At 37.6% G+C, this 24,456-nt stretch overlaps 1 protein-coding gene across 5 annotated transcripts in view; it reads left to right on the plus strand.

The window, feature by feature from the left end:
* LOC150081782 (opioid-binding protein/cell adhesion molecule homolog) overlaps positions 1-24,456 on the plus strand; it is a 298,024-nt gene that overhangs the window by 240,549 nt on the left and 33,019 nt on the right. For all 5 annotated transcript variants that reach the window (XM_090379653.1, XM_090379656.1, XM_090379654.1 and 2 more), the window contains exons 6-8: positions 4,697-4,984; positions 12,176-12,232; positions 16,360-16,425. In XM_090379653.1, the coding sequence (XP_090235779.1) occupies positions 4,697-4,984; positions 12,176-12,232; positions 16,360-16,425 (411 nt within the window). The remainder of the gene's footprint in view (positions 1-4,696; positions 4,985-12,175; positions 12,233-16,359; positions 16,426-24,456) is intronic.

Raw genomic sequence — 24,456 nt, forward strand, 5'->3', positions numbered from 1 at the left:
TCTTTGCTTTATGATATGATCATTTTCGTGTTGGAAGATACAAGACCGTTTCCCTAAAATTTCCACAATGTCGGGAAACGAGAATTATTCAAAACATTAGCAGTGCAGGGAGCTGTACTCATAATTCCATGAACTGTGACCATTGGACCTAGTTCATACCAAGAGAAAAACTTACGTGAAACATAATACTACCTTCTTCTCTTCCTCCCAATCTTACAGTTGGAAATCACACTCAACTAGTCAGTGTTCTCCAAGCATCCTCCATACTCAGACACATCCGTCAAGCTGCGAAACACATAAGTCCCCGGGAACGATTTCTGTTGATCTCCAGTTCAGGTTTGGTGAGCCTCGCAACATACCAATCGATAGTCTGCACTTTTTAACAAAGCCTTGTGAGAGATCCTGTATTATTTAGTACAGGATCTGTCATAGGGCGGACAGACTACCTTTACAGTAAGTTGTGTTTCATACAGTATTCAGCTATATGAAGAGGAGAGTATTTGAAATGGTCTCGAGGCCGTTGTTTTCGATGGCAGAGAGTATTCCGATTAAAATAAACAGCGCTTCTCTACGCCCTTAGTAAAAACTGAAGTCTGAAATTCTCATTAAAGTTGCTAAGCCGCCTCCACTAGAAATTCCTGTATTTCTGTCAGTAGTGCGACCCTACATCTTCATGTCAATAGTTTGCGCTATTTATCTGAGGTTCTGTCCACCGAGTAAACTCATTTTGGCAAAGAGATCGATCGGATTAAGAAATATATACCATTACGAAGAAATCATCTTTTCTTTTCTTTTTCAAATTACTCTTCACGATACAGTCCAGAATGTTTTATACACCAAATGTGCAATAGCTCATTTACTAAAGTATTTAGTTATAATTCTATTCACCATTGAATTACTGCAGTTATCTTAAGTCATCTACGCGATAATAATGATGTACACGTTCCATATTGACGTCAGAATTATAATGGTGCATAACTGTTGGCATCCTTTTTTTACCCATTGCCTTTATTTGAAGTGCCTCTAGGTTGCTGAAGACGGATGAACATAGAACTGTAAATAAAAAAGAAAGTATCATCACTTTTCAGTTCTGGCACAAAACCAATACGCTCAAGCTGCTTGTTGCATTTTTTGGCTTGCATCCAACTGCTGCAGCCAAACATAAAAGGAAGAGGACAAAGAAAGAAAAATGCTGACAAATGAACTGCAGAATTCGCTGAGTCAAAAAATCGCTTTCCACAACTCAGTTTCTCAGCATCTTGTAATTTGTAAATTATCTTTCGAGGAATACACGAAAGTTTCAGGCAATATATACAGGATAGCTATAATTAAAGTTCACTTACGTCGATGAATTTATACCGAAATCTAATTCTCTGAAAGTTTTACTGTTTGGTGTCACACTATGGAGAGGATGAGGACGAGAATTATGCAAAATAAAAACTTCGGTAAGCAGCCTTCAGCGGCGCGCATGTGATCCCTATTGACTATTGGAAAACTTGAAGAATGGTTTTTGTAGTTTTCAAAACCTTTTGTGAATGGCTTTACAAATCATGCAGTAGTTGGATCGCTAAACAACCGAACATTGCCAATGCAGCTATTTAAGACGAATAGTGGCGTTGCATAGACAGCATTGAGTGTTTTTCTTTCTTTCTTTCTGATGAAAGAGTTTGAGACGAAGATTGATGTCTGCGAGGTATCAAGAAAATAATGGAAAATTATTCAGTTATTGAAGTGAAACTTCTCTAGGCACTCCCCAGGCAGTTTTCACAGTTATCTTGCGTTCGTGGAAATTGAAACGAAAATGCGACACAAATTGACACTGCAATCTGACCCATAGGTAAAGGCATTACAGCTGCTGTGAACAGTCAACTGTCATATTAATTTGAATGTACCGGTTCTCCTCGGATTACCGAAGTTAAGTAGTGTTTAGGATAACGACCATCCGGGTGTAGTTGGTTTTTTTATTAGTAACTACTATTAATAAAACTTTACAGATGTCATGTTTTTTCACTAAAATGTTTTTACAGTAGAATTGCTGTTTAATGCGTTGTAAACGTAAACTCTTAATGGGTAAATTATTGCAATTGCTGTAAATAAATAAATTAATTATTAATAGATTGATTGCTGATGCAGCAGAAATGAAGGAACTTTGATATTCACGAACAAACTTCGCATTATCGTAAATTATGATGCTCATGGGGTTTCTTTGGAGAATGGAATGAAGCAGTCAGTATCATATATTAATATCGTCTTTTAAATTAATCTAAGACAGATTTAAAATTGCCATTTAAAAATCTGAATAATTATGAAACGTTTAGATTCAATGAAAATGTCACAGGTAATGATTGCATAACCATTTATGGTAACGATTGAAGGAGTTAAGTATGGCAAACGTACAACCTGATGGTAGCAACACATTTTATCAACACGATAAACCGACACAGGTTCACTAGGGGAGAGTATAAAAATGTTTGAAATTGATATTCGATTATATCTTTGTTAGAGAAAACAGAGATACGGTCGTCACAGATGATGAGAAGTAAGTAATATTAGCTCTGTTGAAATGACACTTCTTTAGGCGTGCCCCAGGCAGTTTTAACATGGGAGTAACTTGCGTTCATGGATTGACAATAATCGCAACGAAAATGCGACACAAAATGATTTATGACCCTCCGATCATTGTACCCCTCCGTACCAGGCACGAGCTACGCGGCAACATGCGTAACAGCGACACATGACGCAATCAGTAACTCTACAGCGCCGCCATGGTATAACTCGCACGTGTGTCGCGTTTACGTTTTAAATCGCTTATCAGCTTCTAGCAGTCCGATTTTAAAAATTTAAAAACGAAAATATTTGCTTCGTCATTCTCTACAGTATTTCTTAAAAACTTTCGATGTAAAAAAATTATAATTCAACATGCCGAAGACTAATAGTGAGCGTTGTAAAGCGTGTAGAGCACGTATGGGATTAATGCGACCACCAAAACCACCTCCATTAAGTACAAAGGAGAGATCTGTATGAACTTTATATTAAATTTGGAAAACAATTGTAAAATATTAATCCACTGTAACATGAAATAATAAACATTTCGAAGGAATCTAAAGAAGTTTAATTTCACTTCTGGTTGTTGAAACGCCTCTCATGGGAATTAACCGGAGCTCATAGACAAAGAAACACTGATGAAACCACAAAAAACCATCACGTGGTATTTCATGTTTTTGGCTATGGTGAGACCTTCTACTATCCGTATGGATACGCCATAGTACACGAGTTCTTATAGAACTCCTGTTCGTACATGTATTATGTTTGCTGAAGAAGTGTATATGTAGACAGCGCAAAATTTACATGTTGCGCGTGTTGAAAAATCTTGAATATCCCACACCTCTGCAAACGAGAGTGGCCAGTGCATAAACTACCATACTGCCATGGAGGATTTGAAATTAACCATGCTGTGCATCCTCTTTTCCCTTGGTGAACTCGCGGTTTTAGTGGCATATGCGTTTCATCAGTTTCTTACACTAATGGAAATTGGAAACCTGGTCTCTATACTGGACAGTTTAAATCCATTTGCACTTGAAAAGATGCGTTGATAAACTGCATACTTAAACTTAATATTGATAACTTTTAACAATCGGTAAAACTCGGTCACTCTTGGATTGTGTTTGTATAGTATACAGGATTGATCATAATACTTTGTGATCAAAGGATACTTCATTTGTTATCAAAAGATCTGTGTTTTGTGAGCATACTGCCAAGCTGTACAAAGACATTGGCTCAGGCATCTTGGTCTTGTAATTTGATACAAAAAAAAAGCCTTTAGAGTTTGTAACTGATCACTTTTAGTTTTATTTATGAATATAGTGGGGTTTGAATTTAGCCTCAAGCGCATGACGCCTTTTGCTAGTGAGGGGGGAGAGTCAGATGATGAGAAACAGTGAGTATTAGGAATATCTTGTAACGGGTTGATTACTTTCAATTAATTGTAATGGGTATTATTTTCGATTAAAGGTAATTAGGTGCTTACTTGCTTGTTTATATTCAGGCGGTGGGAGCAGGGGTTCTCCCACAAGTTATTTAAAATTTTTCAGTCCGCACAACGTTCAGATCTTCCCTAAATACACACTTTTGCAGACAAAATACACAATGGCTTAATTTGGACTAAGTCGCTGACGCGCCTAAATATTAACTATTTGCTGATTTTCACTATTTTATTCTGTCTTCGAGATGGCGCAGGGACTACGACTGGTGTTCTTTTATGAGATGGTGGAAAGGCCTTTTGGAAATCTTTTATGTACTTTACTCGTGTTGTGGCCAAGTTAGTGGGTCTCGGGGGAGAATTGCATGACTTCATCTTAGAAACTGTGCTTTACGGCGTAAAATAGGAAATCTGAACACAAAGACACGTTATTTACGGGCAGGGTATACTGACGCCTCATTGCATGACGTGCCTCGGCTTTTACTTCAAAGACTTAACCTTGTATCTAAAAAGATTCTATTTTTGCTGTTTGCACAATTCTTATTAGTTTAAGGGTGCAATAAATATGAGATACCTAAGTGATAAATTAATGTACCATCATGGTGTGTGTAATCCTCTCTAGCTAAATTATTTTGGACAGTTGTATTGAAGTAGATGCTACTTGGAAAACAATCTTATTGCTGTGTTTAACTTTCTTTTTTTTAATTTTTACTGTAGTTCCGCCTATGATATGGATCCCTAACCAACTTGTGGGAGCCGCATTTAGCGAAACTGTACATCTAGAGTGCCATACGGAAGCCTATCCAATGTCAATAAATTATTGGACTAAAGAAGAGAAAGGAATGATAATAAACAGTAATAAATATAGCACCACTTTGCAGGACAACACATACAAAGTTCACATGAAACTCACCATTAGGAACGTTCAAGAAGAAGACTTTGGCACCTACCAGTGCTATGCCAAAAATTCTCTTGGATCAACTCAGGGATCGATTCGAATGTATTGTAAGTGTAATTATAAAGTAAACTTGCCAATTTTTTCCTCATTTATAAAATAACATATCTTTAAATTTTCAGAGAACACACAAGCCATCAAGCCCCCACATATTATTTTAGTTTAAAACCACTCTAATCAGCAATAAAATTATAATACCCATATTCTTTCTGCCGCACTCTTTTTTTTTATTGAACATTGACACTGCATCGGACAGTGCTGATATTGAGTTTGATTATCCCTAATAAAGTGGTAGTGGTAGTGAAACGCACCGTTCAGGTAAAGTACTGCATAAATTATGTTAAGTTCTAAGTGGTGACTGACGAATCACAATGGATTTCTCCAGATTATCCCATACGTGCTTAATGGGGCTCAGATCAAGAGAGCGTTGTAGCCCCTCCATTTGGTAAATATCCTCACTCTGAAGAAAATTGTACATCACTTGATTCTGGCTGAAAATATTGTCAACCTATTAGAAGCAATTGGAAATCCTACCCAGGAATCCTTTGATATATGGTTCAAGGATTTCGTATGTGTACTTCACAGTAGTCGGAGTTCCTCTTCATCACTAAATCCGACGATGAAACCATCTCCCTAACAGTCGGTTTCTTCAATGTTTAAAGTTGCTCGACATCTGTTTCTCCGCTCCATATGAGATTATGTCTAAAGCAGGAAGAGTTCATTGACCCATGTTCTTTCCGTCAAACTCTTTTGCGACCGTCAGCACTGTGCAAAAGGTAACTTACTGAAGTAGTAAACCGTTTTGGCAGTTGCCGACCGTGTACCTTGTGAAGTTAGATTAGACAGGGCAGTCCTTACGACGACCCATCATGTAATCATGTATTATATGTCTCTTCATACGTCTTGAAATGGGTAATAGCAGCTCAACAATTTGTGTGATGAACTCCTCAATTATCGCTCTTTGGATGACTGGAACCATGCAACTCCTAACACCTGCGCCGCCCTAGTCGAAATGTGTGTGTGTGTTTGTTTACAAATGCAAAAAAAAAAAAAAAATAATAATAATAAGTTTATAGTCCGTTATATTCCCAAGGGACCAGAGGTGTTTCTTGCTTTATCCTAACTGCTGCTTTTTTTTGCAACAAGTTCGAATCCTAAAATTAAAGAAGTACAGTTAGGCTTTAGAGTATTCGCCATCCACGTGATTAATTATATTCTGTCTTCTTCAGTACGGTTAGGTGACATGTAAACTGCACAAAGCTGAATACGGAGGTTGGCTTTTCAAATGTAACAAAAATCGCTTCGTATTTGTTAGATTTGCTGTCGTGTGTCCCAGTAAGTTGCTGGAGAGGCCTTCATCTTGCAGTGGATTTAAAATGGCTGATGATGATGATGTCCCAGTAAGTTTAAGGCTTATTGAGATCGAAAATACGTACTCTTTCTCCTTTCATACCTTCTCAGCATCTTTTTACGAATTTATCTAAGTTCGGGAATAGGCAAAAATCAAAATGCCGTTCTTTGAGAACCACGTTTCTGTTAAGCATAGCAAATCATAATCTTATGCAAAAAGCTTAGTTTGTAAGAGTTAACTACCAAATGTTAACAAACGCTGTTTGCTAACAAACATTTTGGTAGAAAAATATGAAAGATATCTCCTGTGAAACTGGTTAAGTTGCACAGACAGGAGGTGTCTGTCTTTCGCTAAAAAAAGGCGCGCCCTCTAATTGGTGGGACTTTTTGTCACATACCGGTCGTTGTCTTTGAGAGGTTCGACCAAACTGCCAAGAGGCTAAATTTTAGCATTAAGCGCATGCTGGGGTTCGGGGGTCAGATGACGAGGAACAATGAGTATGAGGAACATCTTGTTCTTCATCCCCAAATATTTACCATGAACCCATGCTCATTTCTAAAAAGAGCGATAATGTTTTACTTTTTTGTGTTCGGGTTGAACTTTGAAGCAAATATTTTTGGACGTATTTCTTTGTTTTTTTCCAATCACAAAACGAATTTGAATTCTTTCTTTATCTTTCTGCTTAACTTTTTAAGTTGCTATTTGGACTGCAAGATTCACACACTATTGCCTCGCGAAAATTAGAGGCAATAATAAACTCAGCCTGGACATTATTCAAATTACAGGAACCTCTGGACACTACCCGAATTACAGGTGTACATTTCACCTCATTTTCTCCATTTCATGTGAGATAATATAACCAAGTCCTATTTACCTTATAGGCAAAGTATTGCTCCCTTTTGTTAGTCGGAGAAAATGGTAATACTGGGATCCTGGGGACTATGCAAGGACAAATTTCTTAATCCTTTGCCATGTCCTATTGACTTTGGTGGCCGACTTTGACAATAGTGATAAAGTCTCAAAGGCACCAGTTTGGTATTTTTTTTTAAAAGTTATACATTAAAATACTTGATCATGCCAGAAAAATGCTCGATGGTTGTATCAGATGACGTATGGGAGGGTCATTGCAAGATCTGTCACCTCAAAAAGCAAATACATAAGTTTTAACTAGATAAATTCTTAAAATTGTGCGGAGCACATCATATGTAGGTGGGTAGTTACTCGATAAATTACTGAATTAATGCTCCATTGATCAAATTGCTTAATAGGAGCCATCTGAGGAGGGATTTTACTCATCACAAACAGAGATGCTGCTGCTTATTATTATTCCTTGAAAGTTCGCCATAATTAGATCAAAACTACTTTCATGTATGCTCGATTCGCCATACATAAACCAGAATCACTTTGTGCATACGGACAGCCAAAGTGGCATGAATGTGTCTTCTGTTGTACGGCTTCGTTTTGACATTGATCCACTAAAACGTCCATGGATATGCTTCCAACGAATACTGCTTGTTATTTCAACAGATTTCGTATAAGCTGTCAACTGCCGTGTTTTGACGAAGCATATATTACTGGCATTTTCCATGTAACCTATCAATTTGGGCGGTGCTGACTTTCACAAATATACTTCTCTAATTCCTTGCCCTTCCATTCTAGCTTGCAATCAATTTCCGAGATTGAAATGTCTGATTTACTGAACTATATAATTTTGTTAATTTCTGCTTTTGTAAACTGCCGATTCAAAATTGATGTCCAGTGTACCAGTCCTATAAAACTAAAGGAAAGTAAGAAAAGATATGAAACATCTAAACGTATTGTGTTAACTTCATAAGAAATTACAATAACAATATGTAAATTAGAATTTAGAAGCATAAATTAAATTAGAAATAATTTCGAAATCGTAGAAAGAAAGAATCGAAATGTGGCTGGTTAATTCTTTATTTCTAATCACCCATTTTAACTCCTCCTTTTTTTTTTTCGACATTATTCTGGAGATTGAGAACGCTATGCCGTGGCCTGAAGGTGTTATCATCATCCTTATCTATTTATCCTCATCATATTTATCCTCATCCTTATCTATTTATCCTCATCATATTTATCCTCATCCTTATCTATTTATCCTCATCATATTTATCCTCATCCTTATCTCTCCTTTCCATGATTTATTGTATTCAGCCATGATAATTTATCTTTGAATTATTTTGCTATTAATGGACTATTATTATTCATCATTCCCATTAGTTTTAGTCTATTTAAAACATTAATTCTAGAACTTCTTTGTGCTAATTCTGAATTATTTCTAATATTATTCGGACTGCTAAAATTGAAGTAGTTTAATTATAACAGCCCTGTCCTTAAGACAGTAATATTTCTTGCGAATGAGCTGGCTTATGTTCGGAAATAGGTACTCCTGAGAAGCAGATACCGAGCTGGAAATTTTATCTGTTGATGTTCTGCATTTTATAGAAATCTTTATTATGAAACGAACACATATTTATGTGCTGTGGTTCTGCTGATTTCTAGATTATTGTCTCCGATTACTTTCTTTATAATATTTCTACATTTATGCTAATACAGATTTGCTTTAAAAGGCTCCGAGGATAAATTTGAATAATGGTAGCCCCAGAGTAAGGCAATAAGAGCAGTAAATGGGAAATTAAATTCAGCGAATGACTTTTTTCGATAGAATTCCGTAAATAATATGCGCTCTTGTTTGAAGTCGTCTGAACCCCAAGGGTTATAGCGAAAGTTCCATCTGCTGAAATGTTCGGGTCCTTCTTTAAGAATAGTTAGATAAACAAAGAAATATTAAGGCCTTAGAGTCATTCTTGAAATGCGTTTGAGACCATAGAAAATTAGAAAGCTTAAACCGTGATCAAGTGATTATATTTCGTATGCTTATTCCAAATGAGGCATCTTCTTGATGGACGCAGTATTTTTCTAAGGGTAAAATTCACTTGGGATTTTAATAAAACAAGTGACAGGACTCTGATTGAATTTTCCATACATATAATTGGTTTGATTTCCAGTAATGATGAATGCGATTATATAAAATACTAAAAAAATTATGGAACTGTGTCTGCGCTTTTTACATCTGATGGTTTTGTGAAATAAAGAGAATAGCATCGAGAATTTTTGTTTGAAATTAATTTTCGTTGCAAGCTTTTTTTGAATAAGTTACACTTTGAGTATTTTTCATGTTTGGAATATCGCTCTCATTAAATACAGAAATTCGACATTAGAAGAGCTTCAGAAAAAATAATCTTTACCGTAAGAGGCATTAATTAAATATCAAATCTGAAAAGAAGAGTACGTTTATCTGTTGCATGACCACCGAAGATCTAGAGAGGAGAGGAGAAATCTTGTCCTCTGTAGTTGCCATCACATTCTAAGACCACTTTCTGGTGCCCTAATTCGGCCAGGGAATGATCACACGCATTTTGGTCAATGCTTATGGTATGTAGATGCGTTTATCTTTCATGATATTGTTGTCAAACTATTTTTGTTAAAAGGAATTTACTAAGTAAAGCGAAAGTAAAGTGTCATATTATGACTACCCGAAAAGGGATTCATCTGCCCATGTGTAATATATCCATAAATTGCTTGTATTCTTTTTTTTTGGAGGAAATATCTTTCTTTCCATGCCTGAAACGACTCACTCAGCCACGGAGTGAAAAAACCCCATAAACGAATTGGAGACAATAAGAATTTCTGACGTTATCAATGCTAATATTTATCCTCATCCTTATCTCTCCTTTCCATCATTTATTGTATTCAGCTTTCGTCTGTGTCACCACAAATGGATCAGTGGTTTTGTTACAAATGTCACAAAAACAAACTCCAGAGTGAATAGTAATTGCAGCATTATTGGAACATGACCCATGTTACAATAAAGAACAGAAGCAACGTACTGTAAGCTTGTACGAACAGCATCTGTCGCCGTAGTGGATGGCACGTGCACGGACAACACCTTAGTACAGTTTATCGTCCGCAACATCCGCCACATATTTCGCACCTGCGATGCATTGATCAGATCTTAGTATCAATAGATTGCTGTGGAATCGGTTGCCACTCTTGTGTGCCATTTTAAACTGATTAAATTTCACTGGACATTCCAGTTGAACTAAAATACTTCCGGCTATTATACCAACAATCAACCTTCACCGAACTGACTGTGCTCCTGTAGTGCACAGAGTTGTTCCAGGTTCCTCTCTCACACCACACTGTGTCCCGACTACAGGCTGTACTTGCATTCGGATTCTTTTCGGGTCACAATATAGCGTGAGAGATAGGATTCTGCCCATAGACGTCGGGCAGTCAATGGAACATTTTTGCATTTATCATTTGCGCGTTGCGCATATTTATGGAAAATTTATCTGTGCAGATGGTTTTTATTTGGGTTAACCCCTGTGTTCTTGTCGCTGGTGAAACTCATCCAAGTAGCTGGGTAGCGTTCAAGCTTCGATTACAACGGGAAAAAGAAGAGAGAGAGAGCGAGAGATCTTGCAATGGCATTGTTGATGCTGTGTGGTCCACAAACTGTCCCAACAACTCATCCAGAATGTTCTAAACAAATGAAGGAAGCTCATTGCTGTTCCTGCTTAAAAAAAGAGCCACTTAGAATCCAATAATTTTGATCTTTCAGTAAAAAGCACGAAAAGTTGGCGGTGATTTTAAGAAGTAGATTTCGGTTTTCCTCTCCCTTATGCATGAGCAAACTTCTCACGGGCTAACACGGTTGTTCTCATTACATGACTGCTAGACCACTCCTGTGGTGGGCTAGTCAGCGCAACTGATGATAACCAAGAAGAGAGTGAAAAATGATATCCAAATTTTTGTTAGTGTGGAGCCGGTGCAAAAAGTGACCTCTCATACTGACCTTGGCCTCATCTTTCAGCCTCACTTTGTCAGGATGAGGCAGAAGACATATGTGGCTCTTTGGGCAGTGCATCAGGAGCTCGTTGGTGTGCATCAGCCAGCGCTGCTTGTTCGGCACATCCTGAGGTGTATTACGCCGATCCCTCTCAATGCATCAGAAATTTGGGCATCTGCCCCTGCCTCATACCTTCACAAGTATCTCAGTTTAGAGTACTGGTTACTTAGATGGATGAACAGGGTGGTAGGCCACCCCCTAACTATCTCCATATCGATATTACAAGAAAATCTGAACACCATTCCGTGGAAACATATCATCATGACAAAAAATGTCCTCACGCTTGCACAGCTTATAACGGGGCGAATTGATGCTCCATCGGAATCCACATTAATCTCTGGCAAGAGGGGAGCACCCCGATTCCTGTCTCCCTCTGCGTCTTACGTTGTCAAGCATTGATTCCCTGAGGAATATGTTTACAGCCAATTGTCTTTGGATCTTCAATAAATTTAAGATCCACCCTGATAGGTTCTGTGAAGACAAGCCCTACAGGAAGGAAATCCTCAAGAACTGCTACCAGATAATGAATCTACGATACTCATCTGCTCCTAGACATGACTGTTTTTTTATCTTGCCTATTTGTATTTTACAAAGGCTTTTTGTCTTCATGCAATTATATATTTTATATATTATTGTATATTTAATCCTGTAAATGTCTCGGGTCGAGCACGCATATACTCTTGTTTATTGTACATTTGTTCCTCGCACCTTAGTCTGTAAATATTCACACTCTTCTGGCACAGAGCCGTCCCAGGGTGACTCAAGGTTTCTTGGGAAATAAACTGATTTTAATAATAGTAATAATAATAAATGGAGCTCCAGATAACTGGGGATTTAAAGGGTTGATATTGTATAGCTAACATGAGTCTGCATTACCATACGAGAATTCCTTATTATTTTGAATTTTCACATTGAAACGTTCTAAAAAATCTGATCTCCTTTTGTGTTTTCTAGCTACAGACGAATCATGGTCAGGAATCAAGGAATCATCAACAGCAGGAATGCAAAGAGGTAAGCAGAATTTCAATTTAACTTAAAATTGTGAAATTTTGCCGAGAGTTCAGTTTGCTGTTATAGAAGCCTAGTTATTTGGCTACTATTAAATGCATTGATTACTTTTATGTCAATGTACTCAATCTTTGATCGATGTAATAGCAATAGTATTCGCGTATACTGTAGTTCAAGGAAGCCACAAGCTTTTTCTGAGCTGGCAAAAAAAAAAAAAAACACAAAGTAGATAACAAAATACAAATTATATGCTTCCCTCCTCACGCACGTAACTATCCAGTTGACCTTTGAATTTATTCAAACTGTCAGTCTCAACTACCTGCGAGGGCAACTTGTTCCAGCAGTCAACGACTCGTTGGCTAAAATAAAACTTCCTACAATCTAATCTAAACCTCAAGCCCTGTAGTTTTAATTTATGACTCCTAGTTCTAGAATTCTCTAAAGCAGTGAAAATGCCGCCTTCCTTCATTTTATTAATTCTTCTCAGAGCCATATAAACCTCAGTCAGTTCACCTCTGAGGCGCCTTGTTACCAAGCTCTGTAGCCCACATAATCGGAGTCTTAACTCATACGATTGTCCTTCTGTCGATCTCACCATTCGAATAGCCCGTCTTTGGACCCTTTCAAGAAGTTCACTGTCGATGTTTCAGATGAGGTCTCTATACTTTAACACAGTAATCCAAATGTTATCTTACAATGTTTTGTATACAGTGGGATTATGATCTCCCTATCTCTACAGAATAACGTTAGATAAAGCATTGATAGGACAACATTGGCTTTTCTGGCTGCCTGCTTACACTGTTCAGTAAACTTCATATCTGCCCGTATCGTAACTCCCAGATCCGTTTCCTCCTCTATGGTTTTTATTTCAACCCCACCAAGTGTATGATTTATTTGGGAGTTGCTATTCCCCAAGTGTAAGACCTTGCATTTAGCATCATCAAAACATAGCTGCCACATCTCTGGTTATCTTTGAAATCTGTTCAACTCTTCCTGAAGGAGCGCTGCTTGACACTGATCATTAACGACTCTACCAATCTTTACGTCGTCTGCAAATTTTATCATCATACCTATCCCTTCGTCGATATCATTTATGAAAATGAGAAACAAGAGTGGTCCAAGAACCGATCCTTGAGGGACCCTACTCCTGACGTTACACCAATCTGAAGAATATCCATTAATCACAACCAACTCTTTACCCTCTGCTCTGCGACCATCAGCAATCCATCTTAGAATCTTACCAATAATCCCAACCTGTTCAAATTTATACATTGACCTCTCATGAGGGACTGAGTCAGATGTTTTGCTAAAATCCAAATACAATATTTCGAAATTTTTCCCTAAATCCAGGTCATGAGTAACTCTGTCAAAATAGCCTACTAAGTTAGTTAAACATGATTTTCCCTTAACAAAGCCACGTTATGTATCCTTGAGAATGCCATATCTATCAAAATGTTCTTGGATTGCACCCTTAATCATTGCCTGTAAGATTTTTCCTACCATTGAAGTCAGACTAACCGGTCTGTAGTTACCACCTTCACTCTTAGAACCATCTTAATATATTGGCCATATGTTGGCAGTTCTCTATTCTAAACTAATCTCACCCGAGTCCAAAGACGCCCTCATAATTAACCTCAACGTTTCAGTACACTCCCTGGCGGTCTCCCTGAAAACTACCTGGTATATGCCTTCAACTCCGAGAGCCTTACTTGTCTTTATGCTCAAAAGATTTTCTAATAAGCAATCACCTGTAATTACGAAATCAATAATTGCATATGACTCAGCCTCTTCTCAGCATGAAGGATCTTATCTCAGTAAACACCGATGCCTGTGATCATCTGATCGATTTGATTTTCCGATTAGTCTATTGAAACTGCTCAACGTAATGAAGATTATCTGACCATACTTATACCGGTTCGTGTGATATCTGTATGATCTATATTATATATATTTATATAATATAGATAAATATATTATATAATATAGATAAATATATTATATAATATAGATAAATATATTATATAATATAGATAAATATATTATATAATATAGATAAATATATTATATAATATAGATAAATATATTATATATATTTTCACTCTGTTTGTTATGTGTGTAGAAGCATATATTCAAGGGAGGATTTGCATTTTGAGGAGCTGCAAATCTCTAATTAATTTACCATGAGGAGAACCCCATTTTCTCTACCTCACAACTGCGACTCTTTTAGGAAACCGAAATATTTCATCCCGCAAACAGAATCCATGGGATGCATATGCTTTATAGCCACACTGTAATGACTTCTCATGTCTTTAGTTGCTTCGGCGCTTATTCTAAACAGCTCAGCCTAATAATCCAATGATAATGTGAATCTTATTAATAACTGCCATTTTACTTTCCATTTCGTTAACGGTTCTGCTTTATTGCTAATTACCACTTCACATTTTAAAGTTAACCAGTTCACTGTACGCAGTTTATTGAACTGGCTAACTTTGATTAACATATCTTGAGCATTATCCTTTCCTGTCGCTTTATATAACCCCAAATAAGATTCTCCTCGCCTTGGATTAAATCTTTAATCACTTCCAGATAAAACTTGTTTGATATGCTTGGTTTATTTCAAACTTCAGAAAATCAAGCAGTAAAGCGTAGATGAAGTCGCCGGTGAAAATTAAAGCACGCCATTAAGTCAATCCTATATCACTCTAAAGAGTGCTGCACAGTTATTTGTGGCGAGAAAACCATTAAAGGAATAGCTAAGAAATGAAACCACTTGATCATGAGCTTCAGTTTTATTTCTCTTAAAATTCGCTCTCGCATAGGAATAACTCGAAGTCTTAATGGTCAATATATGGGGCAGGAATGACCAAGTTATCTTTCTAACATGAAAGAAAATTTTGCTCTAACTGGTGGAAGGCCAATGATATAACACGTTTTAAATTTTTAGTGCATGGATGGCGAGAAAACAGCAGCCATAAACTTTCAGGCAATCTTATTATTACAGAAGGGTTTGATTTTGAAAATTTATTAGTATTCGTTATTACTTGACACAATATAAAAAGTATTAACCCGAGTAAGCTCTAGTTTACAAAGGTATAGTGATCTATATCCAGGGGTTTCAATGCCTAATGGTTCAGAATTTTGATCTCGAAATTAACGCTTTGATTCACTGCTTACAAATAAAGATGGAAAACGATTACAGCTCATCAGCAGCTGAATATATTGAGCTTTATATATGTCTGTAATCATATACGCCTGCTTCCGGGAGGAATAGACCATGTAATCCTCACCCGAGATTGATTAACTCAGTCATTTTATGCAAAAGTCCCATAAAAATTCCAGATTCAAATCTCGTCAATGACGAGATTCGAACTCTGACCTTTTCCAACCACTCTAAGAGGACTTTACTGATATGCACTTTGTTACTGGCGAGGACACGCATCATATATTCGTATTTATAGTTTGCTTAATATTTAATATTGAGAAACATTTTATAAATGACAGAATAACATAATGTAAATTGGATAAACTGGCGAATTTAAATCATTGAAAACATGTATAAAATATCTTGGACAAGAACTTAAACAATTAAAACATTGCATAGTTCTTTTACTATTTTATAGCATTTTTTATCATTTATTAATAAAATACGAAATAGATCTCTGCGTCAAGAAATAAGCTATTCAATTACTTTATACACCACGATAAATTATGCACCTTATACACCTATTAATACACTTTCTATACTACGATATTTATTGTGGTGTTTAAAGTGTTCGAATAATTTATTTTTGATTGATAACAACCGTGAAGAAAACGTTGTTTTTAAAGACACAATTAGGAGTTTTTACGTTTTGTGTATAACCATTTATTACGTATTGTTTTCAAGGAAAATTCTATTTGTCACGTAGTTTGTTCTCTTATTGTTTTTCAAAATTTAAATCACATTAAAAATATGATTAAACTGTGATTTAAACGCGATTACTTAAATATTATATCTAATATATTGAAATATGAGAAATATATTTAAAGAACTTTAAGAATTAAAAGAAATATAATGTAATATAATAAATATAATGTATTATAATAAATATAATATAATCTTTAAAAATATTTAATCATTTTTTCTTTAGTTCCAGATGACACCGTTATACCACCTGAAGCCCCTTTAGTAAAAGAAAGTTTAGAAAGAAGAAGAGGTAAAGTCGTTATTTTTTCATAAAATATTTGAAGTTTTGCATGAAAATTGAAAACATAAAAATGAAATGGTACGTGTAACACAGGACATTTATGTGATCATAACGGAAAGCGCCATTTTAGTTTAACATTTTTGATACATTCCAACAAAATCGTATTTTTTAATATTGTAAAATTATAATTTTTTTTTATTTTCATATTCCGAAAGGGTCTAGACAGATAAATGTACGCGACAAAAGTGCAATTCCTGGCGATCTTCGGAATGTGTCGCAAAGAAAAATATTCTCGAAGAACTGCGCTTGATAGAAGTACGAAAATGCCAGTTATTATATTTTCTTCTCTCTTAGATTTCAGCATGCAGACTTGAGTTTCACGATCTTCCATCACCAGGAAGAAAGTTTCAGAATATAACTGCAAAGAGGCAATATAAAATATTCATAAAAGTGAAAATTGCACGAAGGAAACGGCATATTCATACCGAAGGATGCATTTTGTGTACTGTTTTGATATTCAGACGGTGATCATTCGAAGTTAACTTTTACATACAATTCTGTATCCAACTAGTGATCTTTCTTTCTGTCTTAGTTAATAACAGAAGTTAAAAAAGTAAATAAAAAAATTCTTTATTATTATTGTAAACTGAACCGCGTGAAACGGAATCGAAATGACGTAACCACCTGAAGGTTTGGTTCTTCAAATGTTGATAGGAACAAAAAGTGCAGTACGTACATTTTATTAAGTTACTAATCGTAAAACTTATTATAGTAGCATAGGAGGATGGTTATTTCTACTCTTTTTAATGGAAAGGTATTGATTAGCAGAGAAAAAATGAATACATCTTTTATTCGAAGGCACTTGAGGGTACAGCTGAGTGATAAAGGTGATTTTAGAGATACAGCTGTATCTCTTTTAGATACAGCATTTTAGTTATACAGCTGACCTTTGAATTTCAATAAACTGTCAACCTCAACCTCAACCACCCATGTAGGTAACCTATCCCAGTAATTTAGACCTCACTGACTAAAATAAAACTTCCTGCAATCCAGTCTAACCATCTCCCCCCGTAACTTGAAATTATGGCCCCCTAGTTCTAGAATCACTTATAACAGTGAAAATTTCATCCTCATTCATTTTACTTTTGTCTCTCAGAGCCTTAAACACCTCAATCAAGTCTCCTCTAAGGTGCCTAGTTTCCAAATAACAACAGATACTGTCACTCCAATGTGCAACCCACATATTCGAAGTCTTCCCTCGTATGAACATCCTTTTTCTGAGCTCAATAGGCAAGTTACCCGTCTTCGGACCCTTTCAAGAAGCTCGATGTCTTTTCTTAGGTGCCGTCCTCACACTTGAACACAATATTCCAAGTGTGGTCTAAAGCCTTATATAATGGGATCATGACGTCCTTGCCTCTACTAGCAAATGTTCCATAAATCATCGATAGGACACCATGGGCCTTCCTTGCAAATCTGTCTACAATGCTTGGAGAACTTCATGTCTAACCTTATTTTAACGCCGAAGTCCCTTTCTTCCACTACTGACTTTAGTTCAACTCCACCAAATGTATAAGGTATTTTGGGGCTACTGTTCCCCAGGTGTAATTACCTTGCACTTTGCTGAATTAGAGCATAGCTGCGATTTTCTGACCGTCCCTGAAGTCTATCTAGGTCACTCTAAAGAAGCTGTGCTTGGCGGTGATCATTAACTACTCTACCAATCTTTACATCATCTGCAAATTTAGACATCACGCCCTCTATCCCTTCATCGATGTCATTAAAGAAAATCAAAAACAACAGTGGACCCAATACTGATCTATGGGGAACCCCACTTCTTGCATTAACTCAATCTGAGGAATAACAATTTACCACAACCTGCTGCCTCCTGTCCTGAATCTATCCCTATCCATCTAGTGATTTTCCCTGTGATTCCAACCTATTTCGGCTTATGTAGGGTTTAAGGCGCATCAGCAACTTGGGCTATATTGTGCGCGTATATAATATGTCTCTAAATTGCCGGTATTCCTTGGTCGATTTACTGTTTGCTGGACGAAAAACCGAGTTTCCCAGAGAAAAAACATGCTAACCTCGCCTGAGACCAACTAACTCAGCGACGTTGTGAAAAGGGTTTTTAAAAGTTCCCAGTGTCGTTGATGGTATTTGAAATCAGGTCTCTTCCTAGGGGAGGACGGCGATTCTAGCAGCTGGGCTACCTATGAGGGGAACCTATTCTGTGTTCCTGGTTGCTACCAGGAACACAGAATAACTTGGGAGGTGGCTTCCTGGCTGCTGGTCTCGCCACGAAGATGCGTGCCATTGCAGTACCAAGCTCTGACAATTCTACCTTTATGCTGAAGGAGGTCATCCCAGAGTCAGCAAAGATATCTATACCAAAGATATCAATATCTATAGCATGGGATAATGGGGGGAAGGGAATAGAATAGAAGTCAGAACAGGGAAAGAGCAGTGTGAAGAGAGAAAATAAAGGCTAGAAATAGAAGACAGAATTATCTCTAAGGTCTCACATTGGGCAAGACCAGTGTCGGCGTTGTCGTGATATCCATAGGTCATCGACAAATACGGACCACCACGAGATCCCACCTTCCAGATATAGGGTATGCAAATCCCACGCACGATCAAGAGAATTCTGCATCTCAAAGATCTCTCACAGGGTATTAAGTGATAAACACCAGTGTCAACAGACGACAACAGGGAGACATCTGAAGACAAGAATGTTTCTGTATCTGTGGTTTTATGTTGTGGAACATGCGTCGAATTCCATTCCAAATAGAAGGAATCGGTGTCAATGAAAGAGTCTGAAGTAATGGATTCTATGAAGATTGCCGATCTGTGTCAGAATGTCCCATTCCAGAACGGATGTACAAAGGCCCCCAATTAGATCTTGAAAGTGCTCCTGGGTACAGGATAAGCATCATCAATTTTTGACAGAAGTATTAAGCATTTTTATCGCGAAGAGTTAATTGGGTGTGTCGCTGCTGTTCCTTTAGCAGAACAACTGGTTGTAATGGCCCCCTTTTACTGGTGGAAGTAGGGCTGGCTGAGGCTAGTAGTCGTATGAAAGACAAAGTGTTTCGTTGGGTGCTTCTCCTTGCTTTATTATAAAGTTTTTCTTTTGAAGGCAGACAGCATTTTTGTAAACTGTAAAGTATTCTAAAGTTTCCTTATTGTTGACGAGTTCTTGTTCTCGTGGAACTGTTTATGTACCAAGATGCAGAGTTAGCTAGTTTCCCAGATCCATGTAAATTAGACATGAATGCGGAAAGTTCCAATCCTGCTATTCATTGCAGGTTTATAAAAATGATAAGTTCGCTGTGTTGCCGGGCAACACAGTGAACAATCACTGTTCTTTTTCCACACACCGTGTGGGAAAAAATCCGAGTTCCAGTTCGATAAATGACGAAAGGAATTTTTATGGATTTTTTTTTAGAAACGTCGCTGAGTGGGTCTGTCTCGGGCGATGATTACATAGTTCGTCTTCTGGAAACTTCGAATATTGTTCAATAAACAGGCAAATCGCCAAGGAATATACGAAACTTACACACACAGTATATTGACTCCTCCTAGGTTTGATTGCTCTGGCGCTTATGATACACCTAAGCTTAATCTTATTACGGATTAATTTGTTCTTGATTTCCAGTGATGTTCCTTTTCTTGTATTTTGTACACCTTGTGAACTCCCCTGACCTTGTAGCGCTCCCGGAGTATTAACAGAAAATTTATTTTTTTATATGTGATGGTCGACGTTCTATTGACATTCACTATCACTTGAGCATTACGATATTGTACTTCTTGTGGTGGAGACTGTAAGTTCATGCATGTAGGTCCATGCTTCCACCTCTCGAAAAACTTTGTTTGATTTTTGCTGAAGGACTGGTCTTCAGTACCCTTGGTCAAGAATCATCAGGTCGTCGGCATAACACTCTTTCTGTTGATATTGTGTCTGAATAGTTGGTCAGTTGTTGTAGGGTTTCAGGCTCATCAGAAACTTAAATCATATTGTGCAGAATATTATATGTCTCTAAATGGCGTGTGTCCTGCGGTTCATTTGCTGTTTCTCTAGAGGAAAAACCCGAATTTTCGGAAGAAAAAATCATGCTACCCTCGCCTGAGAGCGACTAACTCAGCCACGTTGTGAAAGAGACCCATAAAAATCCTTGCATCATTTGGGATTCGACCGGGATTCAAAAAAAAAAAAAAAATGTTGACCTCCAATTTCTTCAGAAAAATTCTACTGCTGTGGTGTTTTACTGTTAGGCTTTAAAGAATCTTATTCCAACTCGGAACGGTGTATTGAAACCTCTGTGCTCCAACACCTCAGCATGCACTGAGTGATCACTGAATTATGACCACCCCAATGAAATCTGAATGTGACCCTCGTTGACCACGTGAGGTACGAGAGTGTAGAGTCGACCTACGTAGCATAGATAAAGTTCCGGTGGTTCAGTAGATAGTAAAATTCCAAGCGTGATGGGTAAAAGGAAGGATGTATCAGACTTTGATAAGGATAGTTTGCGGGTGCTCGACGAGCTGGTGCCTCAAATTCTCGCACAGCTGAACTGGTGGGGTGTTCGAGAGCCGCTGTAGTTAAAGTGTACCAGGACTGGCGTCAAAATGGTCAAACAACGAACCGACGGCAAAACTGTAAAAGGTAAGCGAAATGTTGATGTTAGAGGTGAGCGCCTTGTCCGACGACTCGTACAGGCGAACAGGCGCAGCACTGTTGAAGAGTTGACTACCTAATACAACATGGGCCAACCCGGAACAATATCTGGAATGACCATGGCACGGTCGGACGTATGGGCTATACTAGCAAACGACCCCTACGGCATCTTCTCCTAGCCAAGGTTTATCGGCGTAAAAGACTCGCCAGGTGAAAAGAGCATGCAAGTTGGACGTTAGAAGGTGTGCTGGTCGGATGAGTCACGTTATTTACTCCATACCGTGGATGGTCGTGTACGGATTTGGCGTCAACAACATGAGGCTCTTGATCCATCATGCATGCTATCAAAAGTACAGGCAGGTGGAGGCGGTTGTATGATGTGAGGCATGTTTCATTGGCAGTAACTTGGACCCCTGGTGCATGTGGAACGACATATCAGTGGTCTCCGCTATCGTCAACTGTTTGCTGACTGTGTACACCCCGCTGTGTTACCCTTTTTCCCGAATAGCGATGGTTTCTTCCAAGATGACAATGCGCCGAGCCATCGGGCACTTGTTGTAGGAATGGTTTGAGGGCCACAGTTCTGACTTCCAGCATATCGATTGGCCTCCGAACTCCTTCGATATCAATCTCATAGAGTACTTGTGGGACACTATGGAAAAGCATATCAGGTGTCTGGATACACCAATTACCTCCATATCTGCATTGTTGACTGCAATACACACAGCTTGGTTGGCCATACCTCCCGAACGCATCCGACATCTTGTTGAATCAATGCCACGTCGGATAGCTGCTGTTTTGAGGGCAAAAAGAGGACATACGAAGTATTAGGTAAGTGGTCATAATTCAGTGATCACTTAGTGTATAATGCAAGCGACCAAGACTACTGATTGCAGAAATCATCCGGTTTAATGATAATGTACGTCTAGCAAACCCGAGTTTAGGATGGTTACCTCAAAAGACCAGGACGAACTCAAAACACCTGACATAAATGTACAGATTTGTTACCATGAGACTTTCACGTTTTGGTTTCCTCAATATATCTATAAAACGAAATCATTTCATTTCGGATGCAAGCCAAAGCAGCAGCAGCAGCAGTCTAAGAATAGTTCTGTCAAGAGGCCAAAGAATATTTTAAAGAAGGAACATAGAAAAGAAATGGAAAGCAAGTTTGAATTTTAATTTTTAAAATGTTTCAAAAATGTATTTCTTCTGTTTGTAGTCTGGAAGGGCCACTTAGGGTCAGAGGAGAGAATACAAGATGACCTTATTTAGCAATCATATACACTGAACCACGGTCAGCTCAAACGAAAGTGTTTTTAATCCCGAAAACAGACAGATCGGCTTTAAAATTTAATCAGATGGTGGAATTCTATTTCATTGCCTTTGGTTCCTCGGTGCAAATTTAGAATAACCACGCGCGACTATCATCGTTTACGCAAATATTCAAACGTTTGCACTGCGGAGTTTTAAAACTAGATGGAGTTAAATCGCAATTTTGGAAGAAGTAGGTAGAGAAGAGTCACTTGTGTCCTGAAACTTAAGTTGCAGGCTGAAAGAGTTTTATTTTTCAGGTTTCGCAACTCTTTTTACACGGCGTTCTTTGATGTTAGCTAGCTAGGTTTAAAGGACTTTTTTTTCTTACATATTTGATAGTACATTTACTTCTAGCAAGTGACTGTTGTTAGCTTTCTACTTAATTAGTTCTTCGCTACGTGCACGTTGCAGCGATTGCCTTCCGTCAACTGCATTTGTTAGTTGTTTACAGTAAGATTAAGATTCCACGAGTGATTCGGATGGTTTTCTTCCCTCACATCAGAAGCCCTATTGAATCGATGTATTTGCGCAACGATGCTTGGATTTGTCTAATGTTCGAAATGCAGTGATTCATTCCCTGACCGTTGTTGGCCTTGTGGAAGATGAGCATAATGGTCGTGATCAGTCTATTTTTTTTTTATTTTCATCTTTTTGGTCACGTGTTGTAGTTGGTGTTTGTCTCCTTTCTTGGTGATATTTGACCTCGTAATTTGGACCTCGTGATATCTTCCGGGGGCCGCTAAATTTGAATTAATTGGAATTTTATAAATTTATGTTGTTTGTCATTTTATTAATTGGCTTTTTCTAACTCATCTTAGGAGTGTTCCCTTAGCAGCACCCTTTATCTTGTTCCCCCTTTTTATTTCATTATGTATTGGTTTATTTTTCGCTCTACTGGTTTTCCATGTTAATGGCATCTGTTTTTTATATATATATTTATTTATTTTGACTTCCACCCTATTGAAGTGTCACAGGCGGAGCAGATCGTAATTCTGACTGCAGTTTTCAGAAAATTCAGAATCCTAGGGTGCATAAAGCGATTAGTTGGCAGAGCATTAACTTTAATCTAACCCTCTATAATCTAACCCAACTTAATGACTCACTTGTATATTAAAAAAAATCCTTTGAAAGAAACTATCAAACAATTTCTCACTGAGTTTAGCTTATAAGTCTATAACGCCTAGGCGTCATTGTGCAGCAGAAGCTCCAACAGAAAATATTTCTAAGCCGGGATGATTATCCTCCTTGAGGAAAGGGATGATTTCTTCCCTGGGGAGGAAGAAAACTGTACAAATGTTTTGAAAACTCTTGTGCATCGTTGAAACATAGTTGGTAGAATCAACCTCCTCCCTACAGCGGGTGGTACAGACCTGAGTTCAAATCTCGTCGATGACGTGAGGGAGGAACTTTTATAGGGATTTTTCACAACGTCGCTGAGTTAGTCGGTCTCAAGCTAGGGTAATTTAGATTTTTTTCTTCTGGATACTCGGAAATTTCATCCAGGAAACAGCAAATAAAGCACAGAATGGACAGACACGCCATTTACAGACATGTTACAATTCTAAGTATATGCTCACAAAGACCTAGGACTTGCTTTTGTTTAAAATTCTGATCACCACAACTTATCGAGTTTCTGCTTTAGTTGTAATTTCTGTGCTCTCTCTCTGATTAGTCCCATTCTGAGAATTCTTCTTTTTTTAGTTTGAAATGGCTTAACTTATGGGGATGAAAAGTCTTAACTTTTCGTTCCCATTCTCATTCTCCCATTCACCTAAAAATATCGATACTTTTAAGGTAATTAGATACCCTATAGATACTTCCACAGGCACTCTTCTATAAATTAACATTTATAATTCGTTCGCTCTCTTCCAAACTAGTCCGAACACGTACCGTAACCACTGAGCCTCCATTTAATACCCAACTTCAAACTCATAGAACCAACTGTTCTCCTTTCTCATTTATCCCCTTAACTTCTGTTTTCTGGAATATCCTACGTTCACATGAAAATTACGAAGGACCTTTTGTTGTTGAGGGAATGT

Source organism: Mastigoproctus giganteus, chromosome 8 (assembly GCF_048544385.1).
Source record: "Mastigoproctus giganteus isolate SK-2022 chromosome 8, ASM4854438v1, whole genome shotgun sequence".
NCBI classification, from domain to species: Eukaryota; Metazoa; Arthropoda; class Arachnida; order Uropygi; family Thelyphonidae; genus Mastigoproctus; species Mastigoproctus giganteus.